The following is an 18,168-nucleotide window of genomic DNA, read 5'->3' on the forward strand; positions in this document are numbered from 1 at the left end:
CACTCAAGCATCGAGTGGTACTGCCCTGGGGGTGCTGGAAGGTTTCCAGGGTGCAGTACTAGCCTTGGGTACAATGAGGCGGGTGTTTTCTGTATTTCGGGGGGGGGGGGGGGGAGGGCGCTGAGTGATGTTTTTCTGAAAAGGGGCCAGTAGGCCAAATAAGACTGAATTTAAATTACAAAAGGTTGACCCAGGGGGTTGCCCCTAGTGGCAGGAATGTGGGAAACTTGGCACTGCCCACTACTCACCCACCCACCCACCCACGCCCCACCAACCTCCCAAAGGTGAGGAAACTTTGAATGAAGTTCACAGCTGAGTTGCTACTTGCAGCCTCCAGCTTAGTTTCCTGCTGTGTGAAGTGAGCCCCCCACCTCCGCCCCCATCCCCAAAGCAGGTCCTCTCCCCATGGGAGCCCCTGGGAGATCTGGGAACCCCTTCTGGACAAGATGCTTCAGACGCACTGTGCTACTTGGGAAGCTCACCCAGAGACCAGCCTGTAGCCTGCACCTGTCTGTCGTGGTGCAGCACCAGAGTCTATGTGGGCTCTTGTAAACATGGTCACTGAGAAGGATGGGAAGGGAGGGAGGAAGGAAGGAAGGGAGGGAGGAAGGAAGGAAGGAAGGAAGGAAGGAAGGAAGGAAGGAGAGAGAAGGTCATCTCCTACCGCACCGCAGGGCAGCCAGGTTTGAAGAAGGAGCCCTTGAGAAGCTGACCGGGTTCATCTGCAGATGAGGGCTGGGCTCCGCTGACAGGCCTCGGAGCCTGGCCCAGATTCTGTCCTCACTGGGCCTGAGTGTCCCTGAGACTTTGACGCGCCCCCTTGGAGCCCTCCCAGAACTGTGGTCTGCAGGCGGCCACGAAAGAACCGGCTCAGATGGGCTTCCCGGATTCCAGGACGAACCCCAGGACCAGGCCAGAGGCAGCCGTTATTAAATCACCGCCCAAGGCTGTCCACCAAGGGTGAGGGGCCGCCAGGCTGGGGTCAGGCGCTGAAGCCCAGTTCTCTCCAGGACCACTTTCTACCCCCACCCCCAAAACCAGCAGAGGGGAGGCTGGCAAGATGGGTAATTTTCAGTTGCTAATTATGATGCCCTGCAGCTTGCTGAGCTAAAAATAGCCTCGTTTTGTTGAGTAGGTTAAAAAATAGAAGCCCGCGTGCTGCCCGAGAAAGCAGCGCCCCTCGCAGAGCTGGCGGAGGCGGGGCTGCTCCGCTCCTCGCCACCCCTGGCAGGGCCCGAGGGACCTGTGCCAGGCGGGCCTCCAGGGCTGTTTCTGTCCCAGTTTTCCGGGAAGCTTTGCTTGACTGCCATGGAGGGGCATCTGGGGCCCCCCGTCCCTGGGTCAGACGCAGTATGTGTGGGGATGGGCGTTTCTCCTCACAGCCAGGACGAAGCCAGCAGGGCTTCCCTGTTCTGGGGGAGTGAGGAGGGAGGAGGAGAGATGAGGGGAGAGCCCCGGGCAGCCCCACTCCCCCCGCTCCCTGGAGCCACTGATCTGGACCCATTCACGGGGACCAGAAAGGACATCCGGGCACAGCCTGAGCTGAGCTATGTCCCGCTCAACCCCACTGAGCTCCTGACGACAGGCATTTCAGGGCTCGTTCAACCCTGAACCCCTGGCATCACATTTCTCTGAAATTTCTAGAACGGCAGACCTCAGAGTCCAAATTTTCTGACTGTGCTCCCAGAACCTGGCTGCCCCCTCTCCCTCTGGGGCTGAGGTCTCCCAGCAGCTGGGTCAGTGGGCTGGGTCTTGGGGTGGGTTGGGCCCAGTGTCACCTTCCCAAGTTCTCCCCCAAGCCCCTTTGCAGTGCAAAGACATGCTCCCAGGTAGCCCCAGGTGGGGGACATGCAAGCTTGTGGAGCCCTGCACCCCCTTCCCAGGATGGACTCTGGAGGGCAGAGTTTGCGCTGGTGGTGGGGTGGCTGGGCAGCTGGGAAGCCCTAGAGTGCCCCCAGGAGGGGCAGCTCTCGACACTCCCTGAGCATACTGTATCCCCCTGCCCACAGGTCTGATGGTGACCTTGCTAAGGACTGTGGCAGTGACCTGCTCTGCCCTGAGCCCACACAACCAGGGCTGGGAGATAAGGGCCTGACCCCAGAGGGCGCGTGAGTTCCAAGGGAAGGCTGCCCCCCATCCCCGCTGGCCCCCATCCATGAGCACAGCCATGTTGCCTGTAGCCCTGCGGTGACTCGATGTCCCTTGAGCACTGACAGAGTGTCTCCTCCCCCACGTGGACTCGGCTTTACTGTCAGTGACAGCTCCGGTAGAGCCACTATTGTCCCAGAGGGCCTCCTCTGGGAGAGCCCCTGGCAGGTGTGTGTGTGTGTGTGTGGGTGGGGGGTGGGGTGGCAGGAGGAACAGGTGCAGCGGGCAGAGGCGACCCCTTTACCCTGGCAGCCAAGCACAAGCATATCGGGGTGCGGGAACAACAGATTGTCGGTGCCCACAGTGGCACTGTGGGGCAGGGATGCCGGTGGCCGGGCCCAAGGATCTGGGTCTCCAGCATCGCTGCAGTTCTGGGGTCCCCTGGAGGGATGGGAGTGGGTGTTGGGGGGGCTGGGGCAGCTGGAGTGTGTGTGTGTGGTGTGTGTTTGTTTGTGTGGGGCAACCTTTCCCAGGTCTGGTGGTGACCCCGGTGACCAGAAGCATGTGCCCTTCTATCTGTGCTGCCTGATCAGGGGTGGGAGGACACAGAGCCCCTCGCTGGCCCAAGCTGGCCAGGGCATGCAAGAAAGTATAGGGGCTGAGAGGCGTCACAGCTCTGTTCATGAGGAGGCGGCAGTAGGAATTGTCCTTCAGTCTTTCTGGGAGTCCCAAGCCTGTGAGGGGAGGGGGTACCTGAGGTCTGCTTCTGTCTGGGGTGGCCTGAAATTTTCAGTACCTGCTGCCCCGCCCCCCCCCCCCCCCCCCGTGTGCAGGCCAGAAGCAGGCGGGGGGGGGGGAACACTCAGAGGCTGACGTTTTTGGCGGCCCCCCTAAGAGGTGCCCCCACTGCGCTGTGTTGACCCAGAACGCCAGATGGTGCCCTTTAGAAAGGATCTTGGACTCAAGGACCAGCTTCAAGCAGCCCTCCACGGGCCTGAGCACCCTGACACAGGTCATTGTTTCCTGTGCCTGGCGCCCATGTGGGGATACCTGTTGTGGGTGGGGAGGCCTGTTCCCATGCCTGTCACATGCCCCCAGTACTCACAGTCGGTCCCCACACAGCCGGGGCAGCTTGTCCCGAACCAACCTCTGGACCGCTTGCCCTCGGGCATTGGGAGCCCCCCCACCCGCCCCCCGCACCTCTCAGGTGACCGATGGCTGCTCTGGCTGCTCTTCTCTGAGCTGCTTCCTGGGTATCAGCGGCCGGAGCTGCTGTTCAGCACTGAGGGGTGTGGGCCGGGGAAGTGCACAGACAGCGCTGAGTCCCTCTCAGTCTCCCTGACACCTTCGGAGAAGCTCTGGGAAACTTCTTCTCTACCTGAGGTGACAAAGGGAGATGGACCTTTGGGTGCTGGCTCTAGATTGCCCCAGGTGCGACCCCTGGTCCTGCCCAGGGCAGGAGGTGAGAGGCCTGCGGGGGCTCAGGGTGAGGGAGAGGCTGGGGCAGCCAGAGGACTCAGGGGTCCCGGAGGGCTGGGCGGGCTCCCAGGCACCAGCCATGCTCCCTTCCGGTCTCCTGGGACTTCACAAGTCTGGGAGGAGGCGAAGAAAGAAACCCTGCTCCTCCCCCCTCCCCCCTGCCCCCGCCAGCCCGGGCAGTGGGCTCAGGCATGGGCAGGAGCTTCCACCCCAGCCTTGCTCCATTCAGACCACGGCAGACCTGGCAGGAACCCTGGGCAGGGGACTGAGGAGCGCTGGTGGCCGAGCACCAGAAGGGGAGCATGAGGAAGGAGCGAGGCGCCCGCTGGGCTGTGAGGCAGGGGTGCTCCCAAGCCCCCTCTTGGTGGTGCGCTGGGGAGCAGCAGGCAGGGGATCCTCCAGCTTGGACACTTCTCTGACCCTGGAGGGCAGAACTGGGGGAATCCCAGAGAGGGGGCTTGGCGGAGACAAGGCCAGTGCACCCACAAAGCCCCGGTTGCTCCCTGGGCCCCACCCCCTACTGGTGCCTCCTCTCCTGGCCCCTCTGCACCCTCTGAGGCTCAGCCAAGGGGGCTTGGGGGTCCAGATGCAGGGAGGACCCCATTTCCTCAGCAGGACCCCCAGAAGACCCGAGTGGAACCAGGTGTGAACAGGCAGGCATGGGCACGGCCTCTGCCTTCAACTCAGAGCCGCCAGGGCAGCCCCGCCCCCTCCAGCACCTGGGTGCCTGCACACCTGGGCCTGCCTGTACCCCCATGTCCACCTGGCCTGACTTCTGGAGCCCGTGAGTCACTCTCACCTGCCTCCCTGCTCGCCCTGGGGCTGCAGCTATAATTAGCAGGCGCCTCCTCCTCCTCCCCCTCCTCCTCCTGGAGCCTGGGAGAGGGCTGGAGTCTTCCGTCTGCTCTGCTGTGCCCCCAGTAGGGCTGCTGCTTTGTTTAGGTCAGTGACAGGGGCCTTGGGGACAAAGGTGGGCTCTGCCCTGGCGCCCTACAGAAGCTGGTGCTCAGAGCTGCACCCTCCCACCCCCCACGGCAGCTCCGGCTCCTGTTCTGGGGGCCACCCTTGGAAGGCTGAGGGTGCACAGCCTGGAAACTGGATGCAGCTGGAGGGCCCACCCACCCTGCTTCCTGGAACCCCTGGATAAAAAAAAGTTGCTGCCCGGCTGTACTCCAGGCACTAAGTCAAAATTGCTGTAGTGGGAACTGGGCAGAGCAATTTTTTAAAAAGTTTCCTGGGAAACTCTGGGTGGTGGTGGTGGTGGTGGTGGTGGTGGTGGTGGTGGTGGTGGTGGTGGTGTGTGTGTGTGTGTGTGTGTGTGTGTGTGTGTGTGCGCGCGCGCACGCACGCGCACACGGTAGCTGGAGCACTGGCCTCAGTGAAGCTGCGTGAGGGTCCTCCTCTGGAAGCTGTCAATCTTTGGGGGCCGACACATCCAGGGCAAAACAGGGAATCGTGGGGCTGCGTCTCCCCATCCAGGTGAGGGTGCTGCTGGACTGGGTGGGAAGGTCCCCCTGCAGGGAGCCGCGATGGGACAGAGCCGAATTCCATGCAGGAGCCCCCCCTCCCCCCAGTCCTGACATCCTGGGCTGCGTCCACCACTGCTCTGAGGACTGCAGCTCCGGGGAGTGCGGCTGGCAAGACTTGCCTCCATCCATCACATGTTTGATTTTCTGTCGCTGCGAGTTCAGAGGCGCTGGATTGCTCGCGACTCCCACATTCAGCCCCGGAGGGAGCCTCCACAGACGCCCGCCCGCCCTAAGCCACGGCTGGGTCCCCTGTAGTGTCTTGAATCACCCGTGTGCGCGCCGTCATGTGGCCTGCAGGGGGCGCTGAGAAGGCAGGCCTGGGCAGTTGGTCCAGGGGGAAGCGATGCTGCTTTCCAGGTATCCTGAGAGCTTTGCACAGGCACCTCAGCAGCTCTCTAAAGGACACCTTTTGAGGGGGCTAGGCGGCAAAGCCTGGCTTAGACCCAGTCCTCTGCGGCTGCTAGCGTCCTGCTGTGTGATCCCAGGCAGAGGCTCAGCCGCCTACGGGTGATCCTGTAAGATTCCTGAGGGCAGTGTCATAGGATCCCTGCGGGCTGAGGGGTGGTCTTGGCTGCTGCCTGCTGGCTCTGCTCTGTGTTTCTCTCCAAGGAGGGCCCTTGGCTCTGAAGGGAGCCAGCTGGAGGCAGTGGCGGGCGGGTCTGCTCTTCCTGGGTCACAGGGGGAGTGTGGGGTGGTGGGACAGTAGGATGACAGAAAGGGCAGTGGTGTCCATGAACATTTGGGGAAACCAAGGCTGCTTGGGTGGAATGAGAATTGGCCAGCTGCAGATGGGGATTCAAACCTGAGCGTGCTCAGAAATCCTGCCCCGGAAGAGGGGCACTTGGCTAAATCCTCTGCAGGAGTTTGTGACCCGGCGGGGCTGGGCTCTGCTACTGGGGTGGGACATCTTCAGGACCCGTGGGGCTCAGTGCACAGAGGGGAAAGGAGGGGTGACGCGGTAGGACACCTGGTCAGGGCGAACTATCTCCAGGAAGCATCTTTTTGTTTTGTTTGGGGGCTGCATCCAGTGCTTTTGGGAATCACTCTTGGCGGTGCTCAGGGCATCATATAGGATACTGGGGATCAAACCTGCGTCGCCACTTGCTGGGTTAGTATGTGCCTTGCCCTCTGTGTTGTACCCAGGCAGCATCTTGAAAGGGACCCCAGGGCAGAGTAGATGCTATGCAGGTCACTCTTGGTCCCTTGGGCTCTGCTCCTGCCTCCAGGGGATTCTGGGCTGCAGCCTGGACACCCCCCCACCCCCCAGAGGACCTGTTAGGTACTGATCCCCAGGCTTCCAACCTCTTGAATGAATGTGACTTTATAAAATGTGCTCATTTAAAAAAAATCTAACTTTTTGCACTAAAGGAAACATTGTGTTTGGTCTGGTGCTGAGGATCAAACCCAGGGGAAAGCAACTTTGTTTTATTTTGGGTTTTGGGGCACACCTGGGGTTGCTCAATGACTATTCCTGGCTTGGTCACGCAGTGCTAGTTATGGAGCCCAGGTCTGTGGCACCCACAGCAAACGCTCCGCCCGCCAAGCCATCGCCCCCGCCCTAAGTTACAAACTAGACCTGCCCTGTAGAAAGTGGCTGACGGTTGACTGGTGTGTGGGATGGCAAGAGGAAGTCAGTCGTGCCATAAAGGCCGCGAGAAGCACCGCTGCGGGTGCCTGTGTGTTCAGGTCCACTCACATGTGCCTATACCAACGTCCTTCTAGAAGCAGCAACCCGGGCTCCTGTGCGGCGGGGAGCCCAGTTGCAGGGCTCTTGCTCTCCTGGTTACTCTCCCCCAAGCCCTCATGGCCTTCTGACTGGGGGTGGGCATGGGTGGGACGCAGCAACCCTTGGGTGGGGAGGAGCGCTGGTGGTCAGGGCAGGTGGGAATTGCATCCTGGTGGTGCAGGGGATGCACGGATCCCACCTGACAACTGTCCCCACTTGTCTGGACATAGTGCTGGGCAGTGTGTAGATCTTGGCCCCTCTGGGTGTAGCCTTGGCTTTCGGTTGGCTCCTCTGTCCACTTGTGAAGCTGTCAGGTCTCCCTCCCTGGGGCTGGACAACAGGGGAACATGATCTGTGGGGCATCTGGCAGTCAGTGGGGGGGGGTCACTGCAGAGGTTGGGAGGGTCCACACCCCCCTCCCAAGCCTTTATGATCAGAGTAGTCAGCTGAAAGAGAGGTGGCAGGGGCAGGGGTCAGAAAATTCTGATAACCAAGAGAAACTTGGGGGTGAGCAGGCCTCCTGACCACCCTCAGTCACCTTTTGATCCTGTAGAAGTCGCCCTACAGTGTCTGGGCCTTGGGCAAAGCATTGGCTCCCCCTCAGAGCTGGTGTTGGCCGCAGAGCAGCTGTGGTGTTAGGGAGCCCACCTTCGTGATCTCACCCCACAAATGGCCACTCGGTTCCTGTGTCAGCTGGGATCCAGCTCATCAGGAGGATGGGAGGGCAGCCAAGCAACCACCTCTAGCCTCCTGGGTCAGCAGAGTCAGTCTAGGAAGGCTTCCTAGAGGCAGTTACCCCTGGGCTTTGTCCTAGAATATCCTCCATTGACGGCCTTCCTACAAAGCCACTGTTCCACCCCCTGCAAAAGGGTCTCCTCTGGAGTCTGTGAGTGGCCCCGGGCACCCACCAGGGGTGCATTTTGAAGCACAGCTGGACAGTTCTCCCCAGTCTCTGCCACATTCTGGCATGTGCCACGGGGGGAGGGGGGGTATCCTGTGGCCGTTCGAACTCTAGCCTTGCCTTGTGGAACTGACCTGAAGCTCTTGGCTTCCCGGACGAATTTCCCAAGAATCCTGGCTGCCACTGTGGGTGCTCTTTCCTCTGGGCGAGGAGCAGGAGTGGGGGCTGGCTCTGCTGGCTGCCCCTAAACAGAAGCGACCAGTGATCCTGACTGAGCAGCAGCCGAGCGAGGGCAGAGTCATCATGGCAAGGCCCCGTGCCCCTGTTCTCCCAGTGTCACCCCGGGGGGGGGGGGGGGGCTGACAGGGAAGGCGTCCACATCGTTCTTCGTGGGTGGCCAAGCTGGGGACTGTACTTGGCTGACACACATGTGGGTGCTCTCTGGCCTTGGATTCCGGGTATCAGGGGTCCTGGAGGCGGCTGTCACCTGAGCTGGCCCTCGGGGGAGTGAGGTTCAGAAGATGCAGAGGCTGTCTGTCTGTCTGGGCTGGGCTTTACTTTTCATACCAGTTTCTGTGTAATGCAGGCGGTGGGGCTCAGGGTGTGTCCAGGCCCCACAGGCAGGCCTGGTGCTGAGGATGCATTTACTAAACACCCGTCCAGCCCGCACTGTCAGCACATGCCCATGGGCCAGCGGGAGCCAGGCGCATGGTGAGGCCTCCTCTTCCTTCCTTCCCAGGAAACTATGCCCCAGACGTCTGTGGTCTTCTCCAGCATCCTCGGACCCAGCTGTAGTGGACAGGCACATCCCAGCATGGGGGAGCGTGGCGGCGGCGGCGCGGGCAGCTCTGGGGACCTCATCTTCCAAGACGGACGTCTCATCTCTGGGTCCCTGGAGGCTCTGATGGAGCACCTGGCCCCCACCGTGGACTATTACCCCGATGTGAGTGCTGGGGACTGAAGGGGTGTGCCGGGAACCAGGGGAGCTGCTGCAGGGGCCCCAAGAGAGGCCCCCACTGAGCTGGACACAAGAGCAAGGGAGGGGGGTCCCCCTCAGCTGAACCCTCCTTACTTCCTGTGCTGCCTCCCCCACCCCCGGATCCCCTTGCATCTTGAGGAGCCCAGACAGACAATGCCTTTGCGGGCCCACAGAAGCAAGTCCTTGATCCATGTGGGGGTCTGGGCCGGGCCCTCCCGAGGACAAGGAGCCGAGGGGGTGAGGCCAGCTTCCCCCAGCACACACACCCTTCTCTAAGCCTTTCAGCATGGTCCATGAGGCCACCCAGCCTGGTGAAGAGAGGACACGGACCAGGATGGGGACCCTGGTGTAGCAGGGGCGATGGCACCCACAACTAGTGATTGCACAGGAGCTGACATCCCAGGCAGGCTCCAGCCACACAGACCAAGCCCTGACCCCGTGGACCAGATCTAGGGGCAGGCAGTGGGGACCCCGACAGGATCCAGGTGGCGGTGGTGGGGTACTGTGCTCAGACCACAAGCTTCCTTGGGATGCCCACACCAGGCTGGCTTAGCTCCCCGTGGGGCAGGATGGCTGGGTGGGAGGCCCTGGGAGAGCAGAAGGGACGTAAGGTGGGTCTGAGCTGGGCCTCATCCGGTGGGCAGGGCCTAGTGAAGCAGGCAGAGAGCCCCTGGGTGCAGCAGTAGCACTGGGGCCCACCGGGATCCCCATCCGGGTTTTTCACCCTGTCCTGGCTCTTCTCCAGCGGACCTACATCTTCACGTTTCTTCTGAGCTCCCGGGTCTTCATCCCGCCACATGACCTGCTGGCCCGCCTGGGGCAGATCTGCCTGGAGCAGCGACAGCAGCTGGAGGCTGGACCAGAAAAGGTAGAGGCAGCTGGCGGGGCGCTGTCTCGGGGGTGCTGAGGCCGTGCCGGAAGTGACTGCAGAAGGCATGGTGCCCCGCCCCAGGGAAACCTGGTCAGGGCCAGGACCCCCAGATCAAAGAGTGAGGCTTGAGCTGGTGGGAGAGCAGCCAGTCAGTGTGTGTGTGTGGGGGGGGGGGCTGGAAATCTGCCCCCCAGGATGCAGGAGGAGCCTCACCCTCAGCTGGTGCCTGTCTGTCCATGTGGGAGTTGGCGGAGACCCCCAGAGGCCACTTTGTCATCCCTCTGTTCCAGTGAGGCCGTGGGTGGAGGGCCCCTGAGGCCTGGAGGTGGGGGTGCTGGTGCTGAAGAAGGGGTTGGCCCACCTGACAGAACGTGGCTATCTTGTGGGAGGCTGTCCCGCCAAGGCGGGGTCTCCTGCAGAAACCTCTGGACTGTGTCTCAGTCTCCTCTGCGAGGGCCAGACCTGGGGTGCCATGGGGTAGGGGCAGACGCAGACATCGACCCCAGTTCAGGGCGGGGTGTCAAGAAAAGCTGCTGGAGGGGTGAGGGTGGCTGTTGGCTACAGGTCAGCTTGGGGAGGCAGTACAGGCCAGAGAGTGGCCGGGGGGCTCTAGCTTCCTGAGGGTGGGGTGCTGAAGCCCTTGTGAGAGGGGTCAGTCAGGTTCCCTGGGGGCTCGGTGCTGGACTGTGGCCTGGATGAGTGGCTGAGGGGAGCGGGGTGGGCCCTGGTAGAGGCCTTGACCCTGGGCATCTCTCTCGGGGGGCTCGGGGGAGGCTGGTCCCTGGGGTAGAGAGAGGTGGCTCAGAGCAGGCTTTGGTGGGACAGTGGGGACAGGATGAGCACCTCTGGCCTCCCAGGACTGTGCAGTTGGGCTTAAGCAGGGGCATCCACATGCCTCTAAAGGCCCAGTCCGGAGCAAGGAGGCCTCTGTGTGTCTATGTCCCTTCCTGCGAGAATCTCCCCCTTCACATGATGGTTTTGCTCGGGTTTCAAATGAAACTCTGGAGGAGCAAATGAGACTCCACGAAGGGGCAGGTGTTTGAAAATGAATCTGAGAAAGGGCCCCTTCAGGAGAATGTGGATCAGCAAGGATGAGGCCGCGGGGGGTGGCAGCAGGCAGACCTGGGCTGTGGGGGTGTCGCAGACCTGTGGGTGGAGCAGGGAACCACACCCTTGTCGTCTAGTTGCCTGTGCTGTGCTGGTGGGATGGCCTCACTCTCTGTTTCTGGTCACACAGGCCAAGCTGAAAGCCTTCTCGGCCAAGATCGTGCAACTGCTGAAAGAGTGGACGGAAGCCTTCCCCTACGATTTCCAGGATGAGAAGGCCATGGCTGAGCTCAAGGCCATCGCCCACAGGGTCACACAGTGTGACGAGGTGAGCCATCCCTCTTCCCTGGTCCGTGTGTTATAAGTGTGTGTGTGTGTGTGTGTGTGTGTGTGTGTGTGTGTAGGACCAGAGAGAGTACAGTCATAGGGTGTTTGCCTTGCACAAGGCCGATTGGAGTTCAATCCCTTGCTTCCCGTATGGTCCCCCAAGCACTGACAGGGTTGCAGAGCCAGGAATGACCACTGAGCATTGTCGAGTGTGGCCCAAGAATAAAATAAACAAAAACGGGGAGGGAGGAAGGGGAGAAAGGAGAGGAGGGGAGGGGAGGGGAAGGAGACAGAGGGAGAGGAGAAAGAATATGCATGAGCAGTGGAAGGAACCTAGCTGTCCTATCCTGGGCCTTGATGGGCAGAGAGAGGCCTAGTGGGAAGGTGCTGGGGTGTGAAGTCAGAGGCCCGTGCATGCAAAGCCTGTGCCCAACTGTTGAACTGTGTCCCCGGCCTGTCTTCCTGTTTTGCATTTTCTGTTTTGGAGCCGTGTCTTGAAATGCTCAGAGGACCATTTGGTGCTGGGGCTTGCACTTGTGGCTTCCACATGCAAAGCTTATGCTCCAGCCCTGTGAGCCAACTCCCTGGCCTGAGGAAGGCCTCCTGGCTGCCCTCACCCCATAGCTGCCTCTGCCTCCAGGCAAGTCCTATATTTCTGACCAAGATGCCCAGTCGCCCTGCTCAGGCCTGCAACAACTTCCCCATCAGTCGGCCCACAAGCTCTTTCCCTTGGCCCAGGCTGGGCTGCAGAGATGTAGGAAGGGTTGGCAGGTTCCGCGGGGCACGGCCAGCAGATGAGATGGGTCCCTCCAGGAGGGCAGGATTCCTACCAGCTCCTGCCAGCTGGCACCGCCAACATGCTTCTGCATTCCTAGGAGAATGGCACCGTTAAGAAGGCCATCGCCCAAATGATCCAGAGCCTGCTGCTGTCCCTGGCTGCCCGGAGTCAGCTGCAGGAGCTGCGGGACAAGATCCGCTCGCCAGCCGTGGACAAGGGGCCTGTCCTCAAGGCCAAGCCACCAACCACGCAGAAGGACATTCTAGGGGTGTGCTGTGACCCCCTGGTGCTGGCCCAGCAGCTCACGCACATAGAGCTGGTCAGTGCTGCATGCGCCTGGGTGGGGGAGGGTGCTGATCACTGCTCACCTGGGGACAGGGCCGCTTGCTTGCTTCTCCTCTGCGTCACTCAGGGGCAGCGTCGGCATACTAGGGTGCCCTCTACATGGCTCACCTGGGGGTGGAGCCTGCGTGCCACCATGGAGGCTCCTCTATGGCTCCTGGAGCACTCGGGGTCCTGGGACAGCGGGAGCTGGATGGAGAACTGATATGAAGGGAGGGTTGGGGGGGGAGTTCCTGCACCCTGTCGTCCCTCTCACTTGTCTCCTGCACAGGGTGGCACCTTCCAAAAATTTGTCCCCACCCCCCTCCACCCTGCCTCATTTCCCAGACTCCAAGGGTAGACCAGGTGCTCTGATTTGTGGGGGGTGGGATTTGACTGGCAGGCACATGGCTTCTGTGCTGTCCCCTGCCCCAGGAGCGGGTCAGCAGCATTCACCCCGAGGACCTGATGCAGATCGTCAGCCACATGGACTCTCGAGACAAGCACAGGGTGAGGCCCCCTCAGCTGCAGCGTGGTGCCGAGGCCTCGTGAGCCAGGCACCGGCAGAGCCTGTCCCCATGGCCGGCCTTCTGCTACCTGCTCGGGGGGCTCTGGGGAGCCACACAAGGTACATGCTGGGAGGGGGGTCAGCCGAGCGACTGTCCGGCACCGCAGCCCATGGTCTCAGTCCTAGCTCCTCCTCTGGCTGGAGCTCCGATCCTGGGGTGCAGCTGGGGCGGCTGCTGACTCGCTGTGTTCCCCAGTGCCGAGGGGACCTGACCAAGACCTACAGTCTAGAGGCCTATGACAACTGGTTCAACTGCCTCAGCATGCTGGTGGCCACTGAGGTGTGCCGGGTAAGCCTGCCGGGAATGCGGGGTATTGCCCAGGTTATGCTTCTGCCCCCAGACTGAAGTTGAAAAGTAGATGCACCACCCGAGTTCTGAGGGGCCAACCCACCCCACCTCACCTCAGGGTGATGCTTTTGATTTTAGCAGCTACACCTCAGAGGGGTGTGTACACCCATGCACAGTCCCACTGGCGCACGCGGGGTTCTCTTAGCCCTCCTGCATTTCCTGCCTTTGAAGCCCATCCCTGTTCCCTTCCCCTGTCCCCCAGGCCTCCGGGGTTAGGGTGGAGGTGGGTTCACCTGGCTGCCGCATGCAGGTGGTGAAGAAGAAGCACCGGACCCGCATGTTGGAGTTCTTCATTGACGTGGCCCGGGAGTGCTTCAACATTGGAAACTTCAACTCCATGATGGCTATCATCTGTGAGTGTGAGCCGGGCTGTCCCTCACCCCCTTCCTGCACAGGACCCAGCTCCCTCACCCTGATACCTGCTGTCCCCATCCCCACAGCTGGCATGAACCTCAGTCCAGTGGCGCGGCTCAAGAAAACATGGTCCAAGGTCAAGACGGCCAAGTTTGATGTCTTAGAGGTAGGCATAGTCTTATTATTTTTTTTTAGTAGATTTTATTTTTCTTTTTGGGTCACACCCGGCGATGCTCAGGGGTTACTCCTGGCTTTGCACTCAGAAATTACTCCTGGTGGTGCTCAGGGGACGATATGGGATGCAGGGAATTGAACCCGGGTTGGCCGTGTGCAGGGCAAATGCCCTACCTGCTGTGCTATCACTCCAGCTCCCTAGGCATGCAATCCTCCCTCGGGCCCTCTCTCAGGACATGCTCTCTGTGTGCCCTTCTGGGGCATAGCAGCTGGCTGGTCAGTTTGCCCTCCTAACGTGGGTTCATGCTTCTTGATCCGTGTGGATTTGGTCAGACCCAGCATCACTGGAAGTGAGTTCAGGGGTGTGTCTGTGAAGACTTTGACCAGAGTGGGTCCAGGAGTGCCAGGCTGGGTGGTATCGGCAGAGACTGGCCTTTTAGACCCAACTTTGATGGATGGACAGGCAGGGAGCTCCATGACCAGCAGGCAAGATTCCTCTGCAGCCTTGCTCAGACATACGAAAAAATCTGGTTTTGCAGGCTTGTGTGTTTTGTGGAGCTGGTTAGGTTTGGGAAATACAGGATTACTGCACGTTGCAACTCACAGTGAAACCACATAGCCTATATTTTCAGTAATAACCAGCAGGATTCTTTTAAAGCTTTGTGTTTACCTAAACTACAAACACACACACACACACATACACACAATCTTCATACAAGTGGAATCAAACTCATCCACATTTTTTTGCACCAAAAAATTGGCTTTAAATCTGTGACATTTATACAGTGAGACGAGACCCATGGACTGTGACTTTCTACTGTGCCACGCAGTCCCAGACGTGCAAGGCTGACTGGTCCCAGCCCTATGCCTCAGGCATTCCCACCTGCACTCGCCTGGAGAACCAGGCGGATCCCCCACCGGCTGATTAGCATTCTGCCCACAAGTGTGAAAGGGCTACTGCCCTTATGCCCTCTTGTTTGCCCACAGCATCACATGGACCCATCCAGCAACTTCTGTAACTACCGCACGGCCCTGCAGGGGGCCACGCAGAGATCTCAGACAGCCAACAGCAGCCGCGAGAAGATCGTCATCCCCGTGTTCAACCTTTTCGTTAAAGACATCTACTTCCTGCACAAAATCCACACCAACCACTTGCCCAATGGGCACATTAACTTCAAGGTAATCAGCCCCTTGTCGTGAGGTGGGGGGGGGGGGTGACTGTCTCAGCCTAGGTAGCAGAAACCTTTGTACCTTGAAAACTGTGGGTGGGCAGCTGGTTCTGTAAGATTGGTTGGTTCTGGGTTGGCCCTTGGTGAATGGGGAGTATGGTGTAGGGTATTTCCAAGGATGACCTGGTTAGAGCTTGGAGCTACAGGGAACCTGTGTGTACCCAGGACCCTCACCCCAACACTGACCCTGCCAGGGAAAGAGAAGGGACCACCCTCTGAGGTGTGTGTGTGTGTGTGTGTGTGTGTGTGTGTGTGTGTGTGTTGCGGAATTAAAAGCAGGAGGAGGCAGTAGAATTCAGATGGAAGTAAAGTCCCGGTGATAGGCCCCTGGTCATTGTGGGAAGGTAGGACAGAGGTGACCAAGGCGTAGGGGATCCAGGCTGACTGGACACCGCATCACCCAAGGAAGGGTGAAGAGGGAATTGTGATTCCTACCTACACAGGCCCCCAAGCTGGGGGCAACATTCTAATGGTGGGGCTGCAGAAGGGATGACTGAGCAGCAGGGCCTGAGAACCCCTGCTGGACCTGGCCACACAAGGTACTTCCAGAGCAGCAAAGTCAGATGCACCATGAGACTCATCCATGCTGGGATGGGGTGAGCCACAGGCTGAGCCCAGAGCTACTAGCTCCCATGCTGACAAAGGATTTTAGGCTGAAGGTGAAAAAGGAATGTCCATCCATGCGGTCTTCTGCCTTTTCAGAAATTTTGGGAGATCTCCCGACAGATCCACGAGTTCATGACATGGACCCAGGTCGAGTGTCCTTTCGAGAAAGACAAGAAGATTCAGAGTTACCTGCTCACAGCGCCCATCTACAGCGAGGAAGGTGAGGGCTGCTTCTACTTCTGGGGGACAGAGCAGCACCCTTTCCTGTGTCCAGAACCTTCTCTATTGGGGTCACCCTGGGTGGCAAGCCAGGACTCATTCTCTTGTGCTCTGTGTGTGTGTGTGTGTGTTGCTCTGTTCTGAGGGTGGGTGACATAGCAAGTGAAGGTTATGGACAAGAGCTCAGGTGGCAGAGGCCATTTGAGAAAGACAGAAGTGGGGGTGGGGAGGAGGCAGTGCTGCTAAGCCCCCAGACCTCTGAGTCTCCAGGGGGTTACTGGGAGTTCTAGACCTGATGGAGCTGTGGACAAGCCCAGGCCAGAAGCTAGTGGATTCTTGGTCTGGGAGTTTCTTCGTGGACCTAGCTACACTTAAGAAGGAAGGTATCAGGAATGGTAATCTGTGTGTGTGTGTGTGTGTGTGTGTGTGTGTGTGTGTGTGTGTGTTTGGGCAGGGGTGGGCAGCCTTGAGATGGGGGCACAGGCAGACTGGCCACATGCAGGTTCTTAGGGCTTCCTGTCTCCCAGCTCTCTTCATCGCCTCCTTTGAGAGTGAAGGTCCCGAGAACCACATGGAAAAGGACAGCTGGAAGACGCTCAGGTAGGAGTCCAGGGATGGTGAACCCCAGCCCTAGGGAAGGAAGGGAAGAGATCGAGGGAGGCGTGATGGGGCTGTGAGAGTGCAAAGGGTCAGGCACTTGTCTTGCAGGTAGCCGACCCCAGTTGTATCATTGGTACCACATTTGGTCCCCTGAGTATTGCCAGGAGTCACCCCTGAGCTCCGCTGGGTGTATCCCCTAAAACAAAATCACCCCTGGAACAAAATTAACAGCCAGGGAGAGGAAGCACCAGCCACGCTGTCAGCATGTGGGGTAGGGGGGGTCCCAGACCCAGGCCCTCTCCGGGTGGCCGCCCTGCCCACCTGCCTGACCTTTCCTTCTGCCCCTCCCACTCTAGGACCACGCTCCTCAACAGGGCCTGAGGCGCAGTCGCTGGGACCACACAGGCGCCGTCTCACCGGGACTGACCTGGGCCGCACGCAGGAGGAGGCCTCACTGGTTGGGGTCCATTTTGTATATAACTTTTCTGAAAAATGAAAGTAATTCTTTCACGCATCGACGACCTTTGGCACTGACAAATGATGTTTTGTTTACTTTCAAGAACAGGGCAGGGCCCTGCTTGGGGAAGGGAGGGGGAAAGAGTATCATGGGAGACGGCATCCATGATAACGTCTTATTCCAATGAAATGTAGATTTTTATTTTCTACTTTTGAGATTAACATCTTATGAGTAAAAGTCTTTAAACAATACCCAACCAAAAGCAACGTGAGTCCTACCTGCTTGGCTGCCTTTCCAGCCAGTGTCTCTGATGTCGGGGTTAGTGCCTTAGAGGGTACTGGAGGGCCGGTCTTGTGCTGCTCTAGGCCATGGCCAGCCAGAGGCGCCCGGTGAGCTGGGCTCCGCACTGTGCGGCCAGGAGGTCTCTGTGCAGCATGCTGGAAGTGAACCTTTGAGTCTGGGCTTTCCAAAGTTTACATTTTCATTTTCCTTTATCAGGGATTAATGGGGTCGGGAGGGGCAGGGGGGACAACCGGCAATGTATTTTCTTTCGTGGGAAGATGTCCAGTTGTTTTGGAATGATGTGTTAGTAAGAGAGAAAAATGGAAAATAACATCAAGGTGGTGGGGAGCTGTGGAATTGTCTGTTTTCTGGTTATCACGGGCATACACCCATAAGGGAAGAGAATAAATGCAAGTGGACTTGAGGATGGGGAGGGGTCAAAAGTCATTCTGGAAATGAAAAAAAAATAACTCGTACATCAGTCCTCCAAGTGGCCTGCCCGTTCCCTGCCGTGTGGGGGCCAGGGCTCCCCTTGTGGACTCTGAAACACCGAGTTAGCTGGGCCAGTAACTGCTGGGTCCCCTTGCCTAAAACTGCTCACCATTCCAAGGCACTTCCTACCCCCAAACTTGAGAATGTTCTACTTTTGACTTCCTGGTTGTGGGACAGTGACAGCCCCGGCTCCCTCCCAAGCCAGGGCGGGCATTCCACGCGGACTCTCACTGAAGTGGGAATCAGACTTGGGTTCTGCATGAGCAGAGAGAACCGTGACACACCTGTTTCTCTCCGTGAGCCTGGTTCGAGGTAGCCCGGAGCCGGGGTGCTGTGCAAGGCCAGGTCACTGAGAGGCTAATTCCCAAAGCTCGAAGGGGAGCCTGGAGAGGGCGGGCAAGGCCTCGGGAAGGAGGTGGCTCCGCAGTCTGCTGCTGACGGCACCCTCAGCCCTGGGTGGAGCAAGAATGTTGACACTGTATTGTCACAGTGTGTTTGCACTTTTCAGAAGTTCTAGATAGTACATATTGTATATTGATAGTACATATTGCTTTGTTTATGTATTTGAGATAAAGGCTTAAAATTTGAGAATATATATTTGGAATACGACGCTAGAATCTTTTCTGTCCTGTGTTCAGGAGCCTTCTCGTCAATGTGCACTTCACTGGGTCGTCAGTTCTTCTAGTACCTTCCTGGCATTGTCTCTGTTTGCTACTTTACTTTCCCAATTTGATACACTCCTTAACTCTGATGTTTTGGTATCTGGAGGTGAACTCTGAGTATAAAGCTGTA

At 59.0% G+C, this 18,168-nt stretch overlaps 1 protein-coding gene across 2 annotated transcripts in view; it reads left to right on the plus strand.

The window, feature by feature from the left end:
- RASGEF1A (RasGEF domain family member 1A) overlaps positions 1-16,839 on the plus strand; it is a 62,293-nt gene extending 45,454 nt beyond the window's left edge. For both annotated transcript variants that reach the window (XM_056120647.1, XM_056120646.1), the window contains exons 2-13: positions 8,463-8,666; positions 9,448-9,570; positions 10,811-10,948; positions 11,823-12,044; positions 12,482-12,556; positions 12,811-12,903; positions 13,214-13,316; positions 13,404-13,483; positions 14,479-14,670; positions 15,423-15,546; positions 16,073-16,145; positions 16,502-16,839. In XM_056120647.1, the coding sequence (XP_055976622.1) occupies positions 8,469-8,666; positions 9,448-9,570; positions 10,811-10,948; positions 11,823-12,044; positions 12,482-12,556; positions 12,811-12,903; positions 13,214-13,316; positions 13,404-13,483; positions 14,479-14,670; positions 15,423-15,546; positions 16,073-16,145; positions 16,502-16,526 (1,446 nt within the window). In that variant the 5' untranslated portion in view covers positions 8,463-8,468 and the 3' untranslated portion in view covers positions 16,527-16,839. The remainder of the gene's footprint in view (positions 1-8,462; positions 8,667-9,447; positions 9,571-10,810; positions 10,949-11,822; positions 12,045-12,481; positions 12,557-12,810; positions 12,904-13,213; positions 13,317-13,403; positions 13,484-14,478; positions 14,671-15,422; positions 15,547-16,072; positions 16,146-16,501) is intronic.
- The last annotated feature ends 1,329 nt before the right edge of the window (positions 16,840-18,168 follow it).

This window comes from Sorex fumeus, unplaced genomic scaffold, assembly GCF_029834395.1.
Source record: "Sorex fumeus unplaced genomic scaffold, SorFum_2.1 ptg000043l, whole genome shotgun sequence".
NCBI lineage: Eukaryota > Metazoa > Chordata > Mammalia > Eulipotyphla > Soricidae > Sorex > Sorex fumeus.